Here is a 13,210-nt window from a genome sequence, read left to right as displayed (position 1 = left end):
TACCACAACACAATGAAGACATTATAAAATATCACAAAACCGTAAACTGAGCACAGAGGCTGTTCAGAAACAATACGAGTGTATGTTAATTTTCAATTGCCTAATTTGCCTAGCTCAACTATGCTTATCAACAGCAATGATTGGTTGGAATTGCTCAAGTTAGGCAAAAAATTGACCAATGAAAGCATACGGTTGCAAAAATTGCCCAATCAGAATACCTATACACGATGTCAAGTTAGGCAAATTCATCTTGTTTAGGCAAATTGCTAACAACCAATCAAATGGCTAGATCGCCTTCTTGACTTAGGCAAAATGGCTGCTTTGCCTAACGACACGGAGCTTTATAGATAATCATACGCATCTGGACTACGATTCATATCAAAATTACGTCATTTAATTGCACAACATTTCTAAACAAAAGTCAGATGATTTGACTGCGATAAAGTGCTATTCATAGTTTCATAATTCGATAAATTCGTATCGAATCTAAGTCGAAGTATATTTTGGTAATTTCACCATAGGCACTTGCCTATGGTGCCTACCCCTAGATCCGCCCCTGACAGCACCCTCCGCAAAAAATCCAAAGTTATCAGAAAAGTCGTTTTTCTCAGCTATGCAACCAAAGTCAATAGAGCATTGTTTTAAAAGCTCATCAAAACCATGGAAGAAATAAGACTATAGAGCAAAATATTGAAATAAAACTTACAATTCAACTGTGACATTTCACATGAAATAATTTCAGATAAGTTGACAACACCTTGACAATGAACATCGCTTACTTCATCATAGTAACGAAGCTACAAAACCAAGTAATTTGTGAAAACATAGACATCGTAAAATGTTAATGCTAAGGAAAGCAAATTGCAATGAACTAGAAATAAGTGCATCGAATAATTTGCACAGCTTAAACTTTGCAATTTTTACCATCAAAAATGTCGCAAGCTGTAAAAAATGCACCACCCGTTCTCAGAACTTCTTTTAACAATTCCATGCTCTTTCAGTAATGTAACGATTTTTAAAATGCACTTTTTGTTACTCTTGCTTTTACAATCCTGTGCGCACTTTGTCTTGAAAGTGTAAAGTTGTCATAACAGAAGCACAAAATGATATTGAAAGCGCAATGTTTCCTATTAAGGTAAGAACACGAATTCATATGAATGGTTAGCTGACATACACAAGAATATAATGCAAATGACTTATGTTAATTATGTCAGTGACAAATTAAGCGCCAATAAAGACACCGACTTCAACTCAGCCACGAAAATCTACATGGGAAAATCAATGCTTTAACCAGAAAGTATAAATCGGACGTGAATCTGTATCTACTCCATGAGTTAAATATTCTTCATTTTTTTTCTGATGTTTTACCTCCAGGCACAAAGTCACGAGGATATTTTTCTCTTAATTGTTACTATCAGTTACTGCAGTTATCACTTGTCCGCTTACTAGTCGGTTCCTCGTACTTTTTGCTTGATAAGTGGTTATTCTGGGTATCCAAACAATCTAAGACTTTCAACTTTGCAATGTTTTGATCATCATTCCCACCCATTGCAATATAACCAAATGTAACTTCCATATAAATTTTCTAACACTAGTTTCTCGATTTGATCACTTTGTGTAGTATCAATAGAAAAACTTGTTCTTCATCAGGTGTTCAAGCTCAAAAATTTAATAAATACAGATAAATGAAATGTTTAGAATTTTCGCGCAATTGTAAATGTTTTTAATACTTATATCCATACAAATCACAAAAATAAAGTATCGCAAAGTATGATTTGGACTAAATCAAATAGGCACAAAGCTATGGTAAGAAACAACAAAGTTAACTTTTCTAAAGTAATTTTTAACAGAAACCAGTACACATTGACAATAGGAAGCTTTATGTTACACCGTTTTCCATCCCTCATTACCACATTCCATCAAAATATCGTTCACTAAAATAGCCAAAAAAGAACATTACCTGATGTCTTTCCGTATCCAATACAAAATACCGTTGCTTCCATCGTTTGAATAAAAAACCTCGTTTCCATAGATACCCACACAAAAATTTCGAAGATTTGTTTATACTTGGAGACTATGGAATGATAAAGATTATTGAAATGACTAATTAACGATAAATCACTTTGGCTAATGTAACCAAACCTTAATCCGGGATAACTAAGTAATATAAAGTGAAACTTTACAATATCTTCTTTGTTTACGTATTTATAATTATAAATGTAAAAGTGAAGAAAAATGTTTACAGTTAAAAGATGTTTGTATAGTGTACCTCATGTAAGCTTTTGTTACTAGTTGATGGCATGCTATCATTCTGGTCTTTTAGATTCTTGTAATTAGGACACGTTTTAGGAACACGTGATAAGCATTCTCGTGACAGTTTTATCCACATTCTGTGCATCTGAATCCTACAAAAAACACATTTTAAAATACAAAAGAATTTTTGGTGGCAGGAGCCAAAATCTCTCCACAGAAGGCTAACATATGTACAAGGCGTGGTGAACAGTTTTGGAGTATCAAGACCAGGACTGAGCCAAGCCATTTTAATTCATTTTGGAGAGACTTACTTGAATAAATTTCTTGGCGTAAAGAAACTGTGAGGTTCAAATGAATGAAGTCGTGAAAAACCTTGGTTACTGTAGTCTTCGATTGGAAGTTTCCCCTGAAATATAAAAGTAACATCTGTCACATAGTATGTAGCTTTAAAAGAAACTAAGTGAAATCAGTTTCTACAAGGTCATCTTATAAAAGTAACAAAGTTAATCTCTACTTCAAAGGTATAAATACGCAGCAAAAGTTGTAAAAATAATTTTGAATTACAAATTTTAGCAATTGCTGTCTTTCTTCACAAAACACAACAATGTTGACATTTTTTTAAAGCTAAGATTTTAACAGGCATAGAAAGCCTAACTAACGTAACAAAGGAATCAACGTATTATGAAAATTTAAACAAAACAAATTATTTACTGAAACCAGTACAAAAAGTGTGTTGTCATGTGAAGTGAGCCTCCACAAAGGTAGGTCACTTACAAAAGTTTCAACATTAAGATGTCAATTTTACCTCCATTTCAGTAAAAAGAAATTAAATAAAGATTAAACTAATGCGTTAACTAACTACTTTTCAATCTCAAAATGGCCGCATGAACCCAATCTCATATTGTGAGAAAAAAACTTTTAATAACACGGTTGCTGATTAGTGCAATGCTCGAAAAAACCGTGTCTATAAAACCCTTTATTGCACGAGAGCTTCAGTTTCTCAAAATTATTGAAAAACTTCCGTGGTTATGGCGGAAAGTTTCAATGCAAAAATATAAACAAAATGTTATTAAAATTCAAGAATTCATTGTCTTTATATTCTTCTTAAAACGTTATTTCATAAAGAAAATACAAAAAATATTTGCCTATTCCTATTGATTTATATAGAAACACTCGTGAAATTTTTAACGAAACTCGAAATTTTTTGCAAACACACGCATTTCGTGTTCCTCTTTGCCATGTAATTTATTATGTCTCTCCCAGTCACGTGTTTCTAAAACTCTCTAGAAACTCAGAAAGTGTTTTCTATTTCTTAAAGAATACAATATATTCCAAGACAACATGAATACAATTTATCGGTTTAGTGCTACCAGCACAGCAAAACTAAATGTTAAAAAAGTTCATTTTAATAAATGCACACACCATAATCTGCAACGGTATTCATACGTACAATGTATACACACCAATCTGTAATGGTATTCACACCATACACACACTCCAGTAAGCAAAAAGTACTTATGCTGCCTAAATGAGACCTAAAATATGATATTCAAAAGCCATTTACAAAAAATCCAGTGAATGACCTTTACTTAATGTCTACAAAGTAAAAGTAAAACAACACGTCACAATGAAAGTATATTTGCTATAAATACATTTTTCGTTATTTTAGGCTGTTCCAAACGCTCCCATATTTTTTTCCGACGAGTTGCGTGTTTGTCAGCCTCTTCTTCGATGCGATTATATTCGTACAAATGATATGCACAGCTACTACTGTCGTAATGAACCAATCCACCAAACATACCACTTCGACAGCGTCTAGTAAACAATATGAAGCGTTAGCTATTTTATTCAATAATTTACGCACATTTGAATATTATAAATCACTTTTTTAAACCTACAGTAAAGTTTGCAACAAAAAATTAAGCATACAAGGTAAGAATGGCATTGAACTTATTTTTTAATAGAAATATGCTAACAATGGAAGCACTACATAATGTTTAAATGGAAACATCCTAACTATTAAAGTACTCAATAATTTTTAAATGGAAACACGCTAAGTATAGTAGTACTTGACTAGTAATCGGTGGCATATCCAAAATGAATGTTTTACACTTGCTATGTAAATTTCACTGCATCATTGCTCATTCATTAGAAATCTATTGTTTTTACAGTGAGTGAACACAGCAAGATTGAGATAGAATGAGCAAATAAAAATGCTGGCTATGGCTGAGATTATTATAAGATATAGCTGTGAATAAAATATATGTGACTTTTATGCTAATCATACTTAGTTATAGTATATGTTTTTATTATGCTATAGCTACAACACTCTCTATGATACCAGTTGTTTCCAATGGCAATACAATTTTATAACTACAAATGTCTAAATTGCATCACATAATTAACATGCAACTAATGACTTCTGACAAAAATTGTATCATACTGCTCAGTTGGTTCATTTTATGACACTTAGTGAAAGCAAGCTAGCTGAAGAGAAACAAAATGTTGATAGGAGAGTTGCAGCATTATTAAACAGTTCCACTCTTTGGCATGATGATGTACTGACCTATATCAGTGGATACATAGCCAAGAAAATTACAAGTTGCATCAAGTGTGCTGAATGTGCAACTGCCTTAACCATAGAGAATGATGACCAACCTCTCATACCTGATCACTCATACTGTCGTGAAGGTTCATTAAAGTCAAGCTTAACATCTTTCAAGACCTATGGCAAGCTTACAAGTCCATCCTCCTCATTGGTAAAAGTAGTAAAAGCAGCAGATAAAGCCCTTCGCAAAATGGTCAACAAGTGGAGTCAGTTGTCAGAAAAAACAATCCAAGTTATGCAACGAGATGTCCTGCAAGAAACTAAGCCAAATGTATTTCAATCGCTATTGCAGCATTCTACGGAAACTCGTGCACTAGATGAGAGCTTTTGCGATGGCCATATCACCAACATCATCAGAAAAATAGCATACATGTACAGTAAAATATTTGTACACCAGTTTTCCAAAGTGTACTCTGAGAGAATCGTTAGTAAAGGATCTCCATCTAAGCGGCAAAAGATGACAAAACTCATCCTTTTTGGAAACGATTAAGACTCTGTCTGTTAAGTGTCAACACATACAGTATTTGAAGATTGAAAGAACGAATAGCATCCTGAAGTTGACGTTATATAAAAATTATGAAGATTAATTTTCCCATCTTTTTGTATGTATTCAATATCATGTATTTCAATGTGGACGAACAATTGTGGGAACTAAAGCAGACGAAGTTCGTTTAGTTTGGTAGACAAACGCCTCGAGACAACCAAACGACCAATTTACACAACACTTTGCAAGCGATATTTTCGCCTGTATTCCAATAATAAATGTCTAATATGGCTTCAAAACATTATTAATAACGCTTTGTTTCCAATAAAACTTTGATTGTAGGAGTTTGAAAACACTGAAACGAAGTAAACTGCAAAAAACAACAATTGCCTAATAGTAGCCCTAAGTTTTTTGCGCGGTTCCCGCGCCATCTTGGATTTATTACGAATGTCACGCTGCCGTCTTAATAAGTCTTATATTACGTCACACTCGTCAGCGATCTAGACCTACTATATCTATGGTGTCGATCCGCGTCTCAAGGCGTGGGGACTAAGCTTAGCTGGCCTGGCAAGGCCTGGCCTCTATGCCACACTCTTGCTAAAGCTCCCTAACGAGGACGCTGAAACTAGCTAATTTTATGACGTCATCCAAGGTACTCGTGTTACGTGGTTGCCGTGTTTCCGAGTCGTGTATTCAATAGCTATAAAGTCACTGCTGCAGAAGCACAGCTATAGCCTATAAGCGTCTAAAAGCATTGCCTTTGCACTAGTAAGAGCAGAAAAACGGTAGCTAAATAGTTGCGTTTTAGCCAATTGTACAAATAAATCAAGCCTTAGCTCTCTTATGAGTCTTCACTTTATGCCTTAATATGATAAAAGACCCGAGGCTAAGGGAAGAGAGAATTTGAGCCATCCAGTGCTTCAACATTTTGTTCGGGTCACTTCGGACAAGAGAATTGGAGCTTCAATTTAGTAGTTTGCCGTATCAAAAGAACGATAATTTTCCAAGGCTTAAAAAAGATGAGATTGATTTTGTATCTTTCCGAACATCCATGCTTTGAAATGAAAATCCGAATAATTATCGCTCAAGTTATCATTGCCTTTCGATTGTTTTATCACATATCCCGGTATAAAGTTTTTGTCAGAATTATCTGACTGAACACTCAATTCTGATTCCAATTCATAGCATTCTTTGCAAGAGATAATTCCCTCGAATATTATAATAAAACAGCGTGAAAGAACGTGTATGTTTAATATAAGCTAAATATGCCCGAATGCCGACTACCTTGGATGACGTCAATATACCTTCTAGTGCCAGTTTCTTTTGTATTACAGAAAACGACGGCGATGTTCCAAAAATGCGCAACTTCAAGACGCCATAAAAGCTTGTTGATTTGATCAAATTTGAAAATCTTTGCTCAGAGAGGCTTAGAACCATAGACATATTTCGTATTGCTAAAAAAAATTGGTGAAAGTGACACTTTAAGCGATCATCGAAGACATGCCTGTTTTAAATTATATTATAATATAACTAAAGATCCTCTCATAAACTGTCAAAATTCTTCCAGAAGGCTGTTTCATCAACAACGAATTACGGGGCACACGTACATTTGAAATTTCTTTAATAAAATCTTCTTTTTTTAAAAAAAATATAAACTAAGTGCATGGATGCCTGTCGCAGAGGTATGAGTGACACACTCATTTCATAACATCAAAGCTTTTTTTGTGGTTTTACGATTGCGATGTTACAATAAAATCGGTGCATTTTGCTCTGTATGAGAAATTGTGATGCGGTATTTAAAAATATAAGCTCGAATGTCAATTGCTTTCTTTGTATGATTTATAACTACAAAGCAGATAGAAGCTATCCTCGTCATATAACAAACGTAAATGTGAGATTTGTACTTTAAATAACGCTGCCCATTGGTGTATGTAAAAATAAAGTATAAATCGGTTTAACTGAAATTCTACAGACTGGTAGATGCTATGCCTTGTAAAAATGCCAAAACACGTTGGCTAATGAGTAAATGAGATAATTACGTTAATCCTGTTAATCAAACAATTGTTCTTATTAAAATTAAAAGACAAAGTTCTTTATGTATTTCAAAATAAAAGTCCTTTTTGTATTAAACCAAATAACGTAATACTTTGACCACATAATATGTAATAAACCACAAATGATACTCCTTTGAAGTTTTTCGTCACTTTGGCAATTGCCTTAAGTGATCGCCGTCGTATTCTTGGTTAGTAAAGTGAGTGAAATTTACTATAAACAATATTGCGAAAATAGCGATATTCGACTTTGAAAATTCTTTTGATCGAGTTCGTTTAGTATTTATTATTTACAATGTCGCAACTTTTGACGACAAACGTTGGTTTGTTACAACGAATATTAGCTAATATCAAAAATGCGTATCCATTACGTCTCTTCAGGACTTAAACTCAAAGCGCTACTATGCGTTAATGCGTTCAAAAAAATGCGTATCGAAAACATTTGCAGCCTCTATGTATACTAAACATGCTACAAGATAAAACTACAAAGTTCCTCACTCCCACGATTGGAAACAAGTTCTTCCTCAGGAACTTCACATGCCAAATGCATGTGCGTATACTTTAACGTAAATAGTTCCCTTTTTACCATCCTGTTACGGCTTCAGTAAGGCTTTTGCTTTCAGCAAGAGAATAAAACTTCCCTTGTTTTTGTTATTTAACTTCCCATATTCTATTTTAGGCTGATAAGTTTTACATTCCTATTATTATTGATATCACACAAACACACATTGCGAACACTCAATTCACAAAAGTATACGCTTATTTAATTGTCGATCCTTTGACTGAAAAAACGAATTTTAAGACACAATTTAGTTGCGACTTTTTTGGAGTACGTAGGGAGTACGTTGGGAGTACGTAGCGACTTTTTTGGGAGTACGTTTTGTGGGAGTCGTAGGTCGTAGTATGTCTTTACCAGGTTGTATTGAACAGTAACATATAAGGTATGACTTGTCATGTATTTAAAAGGAACAACCAAAGATTAAAGTAATTGAAGATAAGAAAGTATTTTTTTCACATTATAAATCAAAATTCATGCAAAATGCATATACTTATACGCCATGTCGACAGTGAAGTAGCACCTATGCAAGTGTTTACATGAAGATGATTAAAGTCCATGTTGCCTTAAAGACGCTCTGTGTAACATAATTGTGGCGCCTAATTGCATCGATTTTGCGTAATGAAATAATTAGCTTCATCCTGTCACATGAACGTACGTCTAAACAAGGGAAGTAAACAGTCATATGCACAACTATATAAGGCCCAGACTTAGTTTCGTTTCATCATTTGTCTGCAAGATTTCTACTAAAGATGGCGAAATTCAACTTTGGAATTTTTTTCACTCTCGTATTTTTCTACGCTGCCATTCAAGGGTAAGTACTCGTTTTACGCTTATTCCCTTATTCTTTAACACGTAAAAGTAGATTTTTGAGTAAATAGTCAATCACTCATGCAAGTATTTCATTGTTGTAACGATGTATAGATCTATGATATTACTTTCAAATAAGCACATTTTTAAAAAATAATTAAATATAATTGAAACTGTACTTTTTTGATATTAATATAACGCGATTTTGATAAAAAATTCATAAATTTCCTTTATTAAAGGCTCATTCAGATTAAGATAAAGAAGCAAATAGGAAAATACTTATCTTGTTATTTAAATATTTCCTCATAACCAGGAGTCAGGGTTTGTGCTGTAATAAAATCAAAACATTGGTTGAAAGTAAAATGGATGCCTACAAAGTATTGTGTACAAACAATACTTCACTTTCTCTTGAATGCTGTGATGACATCAAAAAAGAAGTTAAATCGTATGAAAGAGCATATGAATCATTATGTACGAACAAAACATACCGTAAGTAAAAAAGTACTTTTTCTAATCTATAAACAAATTATCCTGAAGAAAAGTTTATTTATGCATTAGCTAGCAATTCAATTGATTTTTCTTTGTTTCACGTCATCTTGCACGAAATATTTTAAATTATCAGGATTCCGTCCATTCAACGCAAACTTTACAAATCTTGGAGCAACTGGTCGTCAAGGTCCAACCTCAATTGGTCAACATTATAATGGTCAAGATCATGTAAACATGGTTAGAGTATTAAAAGGTATCCAGTATTGGACTGTGCCTTACACTGGAACTTATGAAATTACTGCTGTCGGTGCTCAAGGAGGTTATGATAGATATGGCTCTACTTACAGAGGTAATAAACAAATTGAATTTTAAATTTGTTATAACGAATGGTTATGATCATGATGGTTGAAACAAAAATATTATTCTTGTGCATTGTACAAATAACTCTCTTTCGACATCACACAGCAACCTCCTTATACCCAAAAATACATAAACTTCCACATTTAACTATGGTTGAATTCTAAGAAAACTAATTTACTAAAATATATCAACCAGATTCAGTTTGGCAAAAAGCAAAGATTGACTTTAGCTCACGTTTCTATTTACATGCATGGGAACTTAATGTAAAACTTCTACACAATCCGTGTAAAAAAATTATTAATTTTAAATGATAGCAAATAAGAAGAACAATTCTTTTGTCACCTAATAATTTTCTGAAGTGTCGAGAAGTTGCAAAAATATTTAAAACAATTTAATAAAAAATCACAATTATATTTTCATTAGTAGGAAGACTAACATAACAACAAAACTCTTAAAATTGATAAGTACTTGCTCAATCATAGTGGGGTTCACTTTTGTTCTAATGCTAAATTTTAAGCTTTCCTTTCAACAAACAAAACGAGGAGCAAAAAATATTCATGTCATACGCATTTTACTTTCATGAAACAACAACGTGTTAGAAATACGTGAGCATTCTACAAAGAAAATTCCACCATATAAGCATACAGAACCAACCAGTTTAAAATATGCTGGTTTTATACCATGTAAAAATTCAATGTTAAATTTCATAGCTAGAGTTTAATTACTTTAGCGTTCTTTGTAAATATAACATTTCTAAACGATAAATTTCTATTTTATGTAATTGATAGTGAACACAGGAATATAAAGACTATGTCTTTTTTAGGTCGTGGAGCTTACATGAAAGGTGACTTTGGTTTAAAGAAGGGAGAGGTTCTAAAAATTCTGGTTGGGCAAAAAGCACCTGCCAATACTCAAAGCCAAACTGCAGGAGGAGGTGGAGGTTCTTTTGTTGCTAGGAACAACAATGTTCCACTACTGGTTGCAGGAGGTGGTGGTGGCTTAGAAAACCTGAAAAAACGTCTAGAAAATTGTGATGCCAGCATAAAGACATCGGGAAAAAATAATAAATGTGTCACACCTTGTGGAAACTGGGCTGGAGGAGTAAACGGACAGGGAGCAAAGCAGGCAGATACAGGAAATTCAGGTATAATATCAGATTTTACAATATCTCCTTGTATCATTGAATTAAAATACATAGAACGCCATCTGAAGCAAATAATTGAAGGAAAACCTTACATCAGACACGCGAGATTTTACACCAGACACGCGTGTGTAGTTTTTCGAGACTTTCTCGCGGAATAATATATGACTAAACACGCGTGTCTGAGGTAAAATCTCATGTGTTTAGGGTAAAGTCACGGCTTTAAAAAATCTTGACAATAAACGTTCCACTTACTGTAAGATGCATTTTTGAGTGCAACTAAATTGACGGCAAAAAAACGTGAAACTTACATTATTACTTTCATGTTTTTGTAGGAGGTGGGGGAGGTGGATTTTACAGCAATGGAAGAAGTAGCAAACGGTTTGGTGGTAAGTATGGAAATGGAGGAGAAGGAGGTTTTGCTTTTATAAATGGAGGAACAGGAGGACGAGCCTTGTATAACAATGCCGTTGGTGGATTTGGAGGTGGTGGTGGAGCATATGGTGCTGGTGGAGGACCAGGTGGAGGTGGGGGATACTCTGGTGGAGCATCAGGGGATAATGTAAATGGATCTTGCGGTGGTGGTGGTGGATCTTATAATGCAGGAAAAAATCAAGTGAACAAGTCAGCCTTTAATGACAAAGGAGACGGATATGTCCTTATCACTCGAAAGGGGTAGATTAAATCATCTTAAAGTGGTGTATTTTTGGTAAAAACACTTTAGTATCTTGTTGTATAGTTTAGAACTGTTCAAGACAACATTTTTCGAAATATTAGTTTACCTATCTGTTAAGACACAAATTGTGGAAGTCGACGTGAATCATCACGATATTTACCTGTATCTATAAATACGAGTAAAATTTTACGTATTGACAACATTCTTGTCAAACTACAATTTTTATGTAATAAGACTTCATAGTTACATTAGGGGTAAGTTTTATTTTTATTCAATGCCATAGTCTAAATTTTGATTGTGAACCTATTCTTTAAATAAATATTTTCAAACCTTAGCTGGTTATAAAAATCAAGCCTGTTTTGCAGTCTCCATTTTGGATAATGTTAATGAGGAATTTTATGATATTTTCTGAGTCATTCAGTTCGCGCCGTAGTTTTTGAAAGACTATTAATGGACAAGATGTTGTTGATTAACAATTCTTTTATATGTTGTTTTTTTTCATCTTCCGTGGCAAAAGCTTTTTAAATAAGAGCTTTGAGGGCGGTATACATTTTTCATTGCTGCAAACATCCCAAGTAGTTGTTAAGCTCATAATTTTATTGCTAACAATATGGTAGGAATGGAACTATCTCGAGCTCTCACTATATATATATATATATCAAATCCCAATCTTCAATTTTTATTGCCGAAATAAATATAAATCCCAGAGCATCGACGACATTTCCGTCAAGCAACTTCGTGAATATCTCAGGAAATACATTTCAGTCCGAAAGAAAACGAACAACCGAAAATACAAAACAATTAAGTTCCTTCGTAAGAAAGAAATTGTCTACGTTGAGTTTTAAATCGTACGCACTCACCTACCATGAAGTAGTTTACTTAAATTATGTATATAATTCACATGTCGTCGTATAAATGGCTTAGATGCAAATAAGACTTCGAAAAGGCTTATTGCAAAAGATCAAACAAAATATTTTATTTTTAAAATACATAAAATTCAGTCAAAATTCATCTATATTGTGCCTACGCTATATACTAGTCATTCAGCGGTGGATTAAAATTTATATTAGAAGACTAATAAATATAACGCTTAATTAGGCTTTATTTTGTTATAACAATAAATTCATGTTATGAATAATTTTTATTGATTTTTAAATCGTCGAATCGTTCGACTCCCGGTCTGCATTTAAACTTAAAATCGTCCAATGATGTTTCCCTTTAATCATAACTCACTGCTTTAAAGGAACGCACGACAAATAATTGTTAAATGTTTATTGAGTACTATTGGTTTTGTAAAATTTTAACGCTTGAGAATTAAAGCAAGCTAAGAATATATTCTAAGTACGAAATCATTAATATTACAGATAAAATAACCCATCGTCTATGACGTATAGTCATTATAACTTTATTTATTTTTTGTGTATCATACCTTGAACTGATTACGACTTCAACTTTCTTGAATTCATCTCATAAAAACATAATACGCATCTTTTAATTCCTTGTATAATAAATGTTTATGTGCAAAGGAATTTGAACAATCGTAGGAATATATTGTTATGTGAAACAAGGGTATTAATCTATATGATTTTTATTGTTGTTAATCATAACACTTTTAAAATAATATAGAGAGCATTGATTGAGCAAAACATTAGATGTATATTTGAATTATAACTTTGCGATGTTTTTATCGTAGTGCATATGCTGGCCTTAATACTTTGATAATTTCCCTAGTACTTATAACTAAATGTTATTTATAAATTAAATTACTTATAGTTACATGAT

General features: G+C 33.2%; 2 protein-coding genes across 2 annotated transcripts in view; one reads left to right on the top strand and one right to left on the bottom strand.

Annotated features, from left to right (window-relative positions):
- LOC124455560 (nephrocystin-3-like) overlaps nt 1-12,920 on the bottom strand; it is a 31,935-nt gene extending 19,015 nt beyond the window's left edge. The window contains exon 1 of the mRNA XM_047006198.1: nt 12,858-12,920. The gene's annotated coding sequence lies outside the window, so the exon portion shown is untranslated. The remainder of the gene's footprint in view (nt 1-12,857) is intronic.
- Nucleotides 8,643-11,776, top strand: LOC124455562 (uncharacterized PE-PGRS family protein PE_PGRS3-like). The gene is made up of 5 exons (XM_047006201.1): nt 8,643-8,766; nt 9,076-9,251; nt 9,385-9,600; nt 10,435-10,755; nt 11,088-11,776. The coding sequence occupies exons 1-5, from the start codon at nt 8,705-8,707 to the stop codon at nt 11,429-11,431; spliced, it is 1,119 nt and encodes a 372-aa protein (XP_046862157.1). The 5' UTR covers nt 8,643-8,704; the 3' UTR covers nt 11,432-11,776.
- Nucleotides 12,921-13,210: the final 290 nt, after the last annotated feature.

Source organism: Xenia sp. Carnegie-2017, unplaced genomic scaffold, assembly GCF_021976095.1.
Source record: "Xenia sp. Carnegie-2017 unplaced genomic scaffold, XeniaSp_v1 HiC_scaffold_4, whole genome shotgun sequence".
NCBI lineage: Eukaryota > Metazoa > Cnidaria > Anthozoa > Malacalcyonacea > Xeniidae > Xenia > Xenia sp. Carnegie-2017.
This window is presented reverse-complemented; position numbering and strand designations above follow the sequence as displayed.

What these genes read in the sequence shown, in the direction of transcription:
- LOC124455562 (XM_047006201.1), top strand. Translation starts at nt 8,705, where the DNA reads ATGGCGAAATTCAACTTTGGAATTTTTTTCACTCTCGTATTTTTCTAC. An exon ending in ATATGGCTCTACTTACAGAG is followed by an intron (nt 9,601 to 10,434) that starts GTAATAAACAAA and finishes TGTCTTTTTTAG; the next exon opens with GTCGTGGAGCTTACATGAAA. An exon ending in GGCAGATACAGGAAATTCAG is followed by an intron (nt 10,756 to 11,087) that starts GTATAATATCAG and finishes ATGTTTTTGTAG; the next exon opens with GAGGTGGGGGAGGTGGATTT.